The following is a 7,587-nucleotide window of genomic DNA, read 5'->3' on the forward strand; positions in this document are numbered from 1 at the left end:
TGGCTTTGGGATTGGTTGGTCTGACTCAGGATGACCTGTCTTCTCTCCTTATTTATTTGATTTTTAAACAAGGGGTTAAGTGTTTCTTTGAAGATTTGAAGGAGTATATTATCTTTGCTTGTTGATATAATATACCATTCAAAGCAAGCTCTAAACAAGAAAAATATGTATTATTGTCTTCCCATATTTGTCCCCTATTTTTCACTTTCAAATAGTAATTTGTCTATTATTTGTCTTAAAGTACATGTAATGTACTTAAGATATGTTATATATGCACATCAAGCATGTGAATTACCATGTTTTAACTATATTTCCTTATTCATTGTACTGCATTTCAAGTTGATTTAAGCATGTGAATTACTATGTTTTAATTTCCTATTTCCTGTGTAAAATATTGCAATGGATAAAATGAATAGTATCTATTGGAGTAGATAGCAAGCCCTATCCCAATGCCATTTATGGTGGTATGGTTGATGTAGAAATGAATTCGAAAAACTTCAAGTCCCACGCACGTTAAGTAATGGGTCGACCTTGCACGATTGCCTTTCACCTTAGCTTCTAGAAAAAAAAAAACAGTTGAGATTTTATGAGAACAATTGTTAATTAATTAATAGCATTTGACATGTTATTGTTAAAATATCAATATTTTATTGAATGAAACTTAATTCCTTACATTGAAATCAATCATTAAATCAACGTAATTAGAATTTTAATAATATTTTAAAGAGATTTTACAATAAACAATTTATAGGTAGTGTATAGATTGATGATAAGTATGAAAGAGAGGATTTCTGGCTTATAACTTAAGCTCCTCCAAATCCCAGGAGTATATCCTTATTCGCCATAGATTTTCCTTTATTCTCTACTTCAAATCTAATAAAAATGACAGGATAGAGTTAAAAATGCTTTTGTTTTTTTGAATTAAATGGATGGAATCAGACAACATATCTTACTTCATTGTTCTATTCTGAAAAGGGGTAGAAAAAAAAAGATTAAAACGACAAAAGGATAGACTTTATGGAGTTCTGCGCCCTTGATGGCTAAGAGGTCTGTCACCAATTTCACCTCAATCTTTTTAACTTTTAATTTTAATTTTATACAAATTTATTAATTTTTAAATAAATATATTTTTATTAAATATATATTTAATTATTAATTTATTATTAATATTTAATTAATTTAATAATATAATAATATTAAAAATAATTTTATTTTTATTAATTTTAAAAATTATTGTATTATATAAATTATAATTTTTCATTTGCCATTTTTATTAAAAAAAAAAACCTATCCCCTACAAATGCTTCGGTTCCGACCATATCTCCCTCTCCTCGCGCTTCGCGCCCTGTCACCCCTATGCCCCCATAGCCTCGCGCTCCCAAGGGAGACGCGCCACGCCATCGTCAATGCTCCCCAAGAGAGATCGAGATCTACACCGCCGGAGCACCGGGGGTGGGGGGCGAGTCTCCCTTGGGGAGCGTGGGGGTGGTGGTGTGAGATCTGGGCAGTCTGCTAGTCTGAAAAAAAAAAAAAGAAAATAATGAAAAAGAGGTAGAAACAAAGAAGGATAATTTTGACATTTTATATTTATTTGTTAATGCATTTGGAGTTGATTGTTTATTGTGAAAATTAATTGATTCGTATAAAATTATAATTTAAAATTTAAAAAGTGAAGGTATTTTTCTCTTAATTTAATGAATCATTGCAAGAATTAACTTCCATCGCAGCCAATGTGACAGTCATGGTGTGGTATATACGCAGACTTCAACTTCCTCTTAATATGGAGAAAAGCAAAAGCTCTTACAACCTGAGCAGACTAATTCATGGGAACTTAAATTACTTCCATTTTTAACTTTTATACGAGATTCAATGGTCAATAGAATGGGAAATAGTTGCAAGAAAAAGGGGTACTGAAATCATTATAAAGCCTTTTCAAGCTTTTTCATTCCTCCTGGTTTCTGAACAGGGACCGGCCTGTATTTGCTTTGAGGTTTCATATTCACTTACGTGAAGCCGACGACGGACTTTCTAGAGGGATTGTTTATTCTTCAAGTAGGCATTTGAATGGAAGGGTCTGTTTATGGAAATATTGATCAAAGTCAAAAATGCAATGTTCAAAGAGACTTGCAGGCAATCCACCCAAAGTTTCAAGACTGACCCTTCATTTTTTTTCTCCAAGTCCAATCTAATACGCGGTAATGGTGCTAATCAGACAAATTTAACAAATACCTTCCCGCAAGGGTCAATCCACTAAAGTAATCAAAGGCAAGGATCATTTGGCAAAAATTAATGTGAGAAAACAATGAACCATGATGATGAAGAATGAGAAAGTCTTTGCTTCCTTGCTAAGATGTAATTAAACTAAGGTCAATTACATATGAATAGTGAAAAAAAGGATAGTGTTTCTAAAAATTTTCGTATAATTTCAAAATATTTAAATAAATTTTGATTTTTTATTTTATTAAATTAAATTTTTATATTTTTATTTTAATTTAAGTATTTTTTATAATTAATAATTAATAAATTATTATTAATTAAAATAATATTTATTATATTTTACATCACGTCATGTTGATATGGCGTAAACATAGAAAGTAAAATTATTAAGTTATCATGTCATATTAATATATTATATTATATTATTTATTATGACATATTAATGCGTCACGTTAACATTACGTTATATTAAAAAATAAATAACGTGTTGATTAATTACTTAATTAATTATAAGTTATAAAAATATAAAAATTTGATTGTTAGTAATAAAAAGATAAAAATTTATTTAAATTTTTTTAAACAGTTTAAACTTTTTTTAAGTATTATGTAAAAAATAATTAAGAAAAAATATTCTAGGTGCAATTTAAGTTTGTTTACATTTATTTAAAAATAAAAAAAAGGGTACTTTCAAAAATTCTAAAATTTTAAATTATCATTTAATTGAATTGATGTATATTAATTAGCCCATGCATAATCGATGATGCATGAATTTTCATTTTCCAACGTGAATATATTACAATTGGAAATTTTGTCACTCAAAGCCTCAATAAATTGGACCCAAAGAGAGACCAAATTGAGTTGAATCATTTCCAGGAACGGAGGCTTTAGGCACAGATCACATGAAATTGACATCATTTTAATGATTTTGAGAACGAAGGAGAGCAAGAAAAAGGGACCCATTTCTTCTTTTTGCTTAATTAGTTGGTTGCCGGTCAGAACAAGCCTTAGACTATGACTTAAGCTCTAAGCTCAACCCCACTCTCAATGATTCCGACCGAGCGTAAGCCACTAGGATGCTTTACCCTATGGAAAAAATATTTAAAAATTGTCAACTTTATCTTAAGTTCGAGCTTATCACATATCAATTATAGATTATAATAAATGAATAAGCAATCTTTTTTATTGCATTTTAATATCAAGTTTCAATGTGCTAGAAGAGGGTCTGGCGGCGGCTTTCCGTCGAGCAAATAGATAGTTTAGTGGCAACTTGGCAATACCAATTCTTTATTGTCAGAAAATGATTGGAGCTGCTAGATTGCTCGCAGGCGGCGTGATTTCCGGCATTGAAATTTTGTTTAAAGGGACGAAACAAACAAATTAAGGTATTTTCAGAGTGGATTAATCAGAACATAAAGACTTGGTTTGGTTGGCCCAAGCCAAGACCTAAAATCAGGGGCAATATATGTTTTTCAAATTAAAAAGAATGATTTTGACAAAGTTTACAAGGTCCATCGTCAATCATGCCCTTATTGTTATGTATAAATAAATAATAGTAGTGTATATATAATCTCCCAAGGGAGTCATTTATAAAAAATATAAATAAATCTAAGTATTTACTAAGTCAAAACAAAATATTATACACATTCAAGATTAGATTTGTAAGGAGGAAAAAGAGAGATTTCAAATCTCAATTATTGTTAAAACCTTAATGAATGGTAAAAATGTATTGATTATTCATTATTGATCATAAATAAGTGGGTTTTAGTGATTAGTTATTAGAATATGAAGCAAAACTGGTAGAATTACTAATTATATCTCACGGTAAAAACCATTGCTAGGTTAAAAAAAATTACGGTACTTAATTCTTTTTGTTCACTTTAACTCGAAACTTTACGGTTTTATTCATCTCCTAAGTTGAAAGTGGATGAATAATTAAATATTTAGTCAAATTTTAATATAAATTGATAAAAGATTTAAGATTTTTTTTAAAAAAAATTGTAACATCCTCTTCAACTCCAATACGAATTCATTGTTCAGTGAGATATTACGCATACCCAAAGCTACCTTTTATACAAATGTTATCATTTACGTCAACATATAATATACTTAATATTACTATATGCAAATGGTTCGTGATAATATTTTTGAATGAAAATCATAGACAAAAGAGAGTTTCAAAAAATGTACTGTAGTACTAAATATTTGTGTAGCCTATTAAGGTATCTAGGAAGGTCTGGTAATAAGAAATAATTTGAACCGGGCCTGATTTTCTTGTCATGATTTTGGATGGTTTGGGCAACAAAATCATTTAAGGCGGGTGCCATTTGCTGCCACAATACATCATGATTTTGGACGATATATGTTAACATCGTATGGTCAGCAATATCTTAATTAATATTATTACATGCAAGACATGGTCAAGTAGACTATGATTGTTTTACTAGTGAAGGGGCCATCGATATCAACATACCCCATTTCATATATTTGGTCGGCTAACCCAATAGGGTAACAAATTAACTTTTATAAAAAAATCCATATATTTGTTTGTTTTAGTGGTATCATGGTTTAGCACGTTACTAGATTTATATTTTTTTTCTTTCTTTATTTTCTTCATGCAGACATTAGTTAATAATAATTTCACTTCTTCCTAATAAATGACACACTCGTATTAATGATGGCTGAAATTAGTGACAATTACTAGTGATGCTGGAAAAATCTCTGGCAAATGTTGACTTGATTTGATGACTTGACCGATCGGTGAAGGCAGTAGGAGTTGTTGATCGGATGAATTTGGGAAGTGGAAGGTATTGGTGAAATTTGGCGCTGATGATTTCGCCTCGGGTAATGAGAGGAGAAGACAGTTGTCAACCACACCCAAGGTCCTCTACCCATAAGCGTTCTCTGAATGCAGCTCTCCATACGTGTTTTCAATACACGAATGACTCTGATTAATAATGCACTGGCAGAAGCGCCGCCTGAGAAAATGAACAAACCTGTAAAGGGCCCTGGTCCAATTCCTGGGATGGTAGCAACAGTTTGATCAGATATCCAACTTGAACAATCAGAAAAGGAAAGCGCATCTTCCTCCAATTGCTGCAATTCCCCTGCCTGCTTTAAGTTAAGAATCGCCTCTGACATATCTGACGCCAATCGAGAAGATCGTTGAAACACCTACATAAAAAAACATCGTAAGAAACAGATGTAGATCACCTCGACGTTAGGATATTAACCAATGGAGTGTCACTTAGATTACAAATTCAAAACTGCCCAGATCGTAGGCAGGTCCCGACTTGGTAAAGTCCTTGGCAGTATTTCGCAAGGAAGACTTTGGCGCGAGGTGTCAACAAGAATGCAGCCTTTATATTTCCACCTGATAAAGCTTTCTCATAGTCATCAACTGATTCGATGTTTCTGATATTCTTGCGCTTGAATCCCAAAATTTTCACTAAATACGAGACAGTAAAAGGATTTCCATCGCAACCAATAGCCGTATTTGTCCTCTTTGAGTGAATCAACATCTAATCGAGCTGGCTCAACTTGTGAACTTGTTACCATAGAACAAAGTCTAGCGGTAAAGACCATAGTGACAATCATGATCAATAGTAACCATGGAACCAGCAGAAAATAAGACAATCTGTTTCTCGGTCCTGCAAATCAAAGAATGTGAAAGTTTTTTTAGGTGTTAAATCAACAATACCTTTTTTTGCAGCATATAATTGTAATCGGGTTCTTGCCCTTTCAATTAATGTCCTCTAAACTTCTTTGTTTTTCCCACAATTGCTATCCTTGGCCTAAATTGTATTTTCCTTTTTACTCTTTAAATATCTTTACATTTGATTGTACCATACATCAGATGCCATCTTACCGCGTTCATTGAAGAGGAAAAAGGGGCTCCAACTTGTCTTGAAGGTGAATCAGTCGATTCATTGCAGGTTCTAAGTTCAATGAACCAGATAGCAAGACCAGTGAACACAGTCATAGCCGCCATTGCAAGCCACATCTCTGTAGTAAGGGGCTCATGAACCACAAAACTCCGTTCAATCCATTGTCTTTTGTCTTTACCACCATCACCTCCTTAATTCAGCATACGGCTGCGAGAATTCTACAATATGAGAGCGGTCTGCTGTTATTACTATACCGCCAACAGCTGCATCAAAAGTCTTCGCCATACATACAAAATCTCATCAGTCTTACTCTGTTATTCTTGATGTTATTGGTTATTTAAAAATTTTTCTTGGTAGAAGAATAATGATTAATTGAAACAGATAAAGGGTTTTAGGACATAGAATGTAGTGTGATGTTTGTCTTGCCTCTGGCATACTTGGCTTTGACTTCCAGGCCGCAAGGGGTCCATCATGGATTAATTCTCCATCAAATCTTCTTTTCAGGACTAAAAATAAAAAAGTCAAAAAGAAAATTACACTCGAACATATAGTTTATTAATCAGTACATAATTCCTTTACATAAAGCTTAAACCTCTTTTTTCTTAATTATATATATATATATATATAAATAAAGCTGGAAAGAAAACTGATAGTGACCTTACGGGCAACTTCCTCCACCAATTGATGACAAGATCCATGAAATGGAAACAGTTTGTAAGCGAAATGATACGGTAGAACTGCAACGGCAGCTTTAAAAACATCGATCGAAAATCCTTGCATGCGTAGTTTCTTCCGGTTCTCGTCATGACTTATGTTCACAAACTGCCTGGAGGTTGACCTTACTAGAACCGCGACGCTGAAAACTCTAGAACGCTGTAGAAAGTTCGAAAATGATAGAGTGCCTCTCATTTGAAACTGCTCGCTCAAACTCTGCCTTTGATGACTTGTTATGTTGAAGGCAACGATGTGTAAACAACAAATTCCAATGTTCTTTGGGAGAGACTCTTTCCACTGGTAGAAGCTGATTTGTTTAGCAACATTCTGGAAAATTTCAAATATATGAGGAGCAATGCAAACCGCTGAACATACTGGTTCCGGTATCACTTTAGACAATTCATGTAGACCGCAAAGTACTGTTGCTCTGCTTTTCCTGCTAAGCTTACCCCTTTTAGCAGTCAATGTAGATTCATAACTTACTAGCGTGCAAGATATTGCCAAGGGATTCGGATTCCAATTGGTTGTCAAATAATAATCTGCATACAACAGCTTGACATAATAAATTTGAAGGACTGATAAAGAACAGTCTCGTTAATCCACAACACAGCCAACATAACGAATATGACTGAACATTGGACTTCAGAAAAAATTTCAATGGGCAAAGGGCCAACTTCAATATTGAATGATTAGAGTTGGAATGATAAATAAAGTTTCTTATACTAATTCTTAATCAAAAGCATAATCTAGATGCATATGAAGATTGAGAATA

At 32.8% G+C, this 7,587-nt stretch overlaps 1 protein-coding gene across 1 annotated transcript; it reads right to left on the reverse strand.

The window, feature by feature from the left end:
- Positions 1 to 4,914: 4,914 nt before the first annotated feature.
- Positions 4,915 to 7,010, reverse strand: LOC110410084 (glutamate receptor 3.1-like). Its single transcript, XM_089782523.1, is given in 6 exon segments — positions 4,915 to 5,388; positions 5,508 to 5,642; positions 6,083 to 6,228; positions 6,231 to 6,290; positions 6,293 to 6,377; positions 6,759 to 7,010. Coding segments are annotated over 6 exon segments (1,152 nt in total).
- Positions 7,011 to 7,587: the final 577 nt, after the last annotated feature.

The sequence above is a fragment of the Theobroma umbraticum genome, unplaced genomic scaffold (assembly GCF_002168275.2).
Source record: "Theobroma umbraticum cultivar Fairchild unplaced genomic scaffold, ASM216827v3 scaffold_44.0, whole genome shotgun sequence".
Classification (NCBI taxonomy): Eukaryota; Viridiplantae; Streptophyta; class Magnoliopsida; order Malvales; family Malvaceae; genus Theobroma; species Theobroma umbraticum.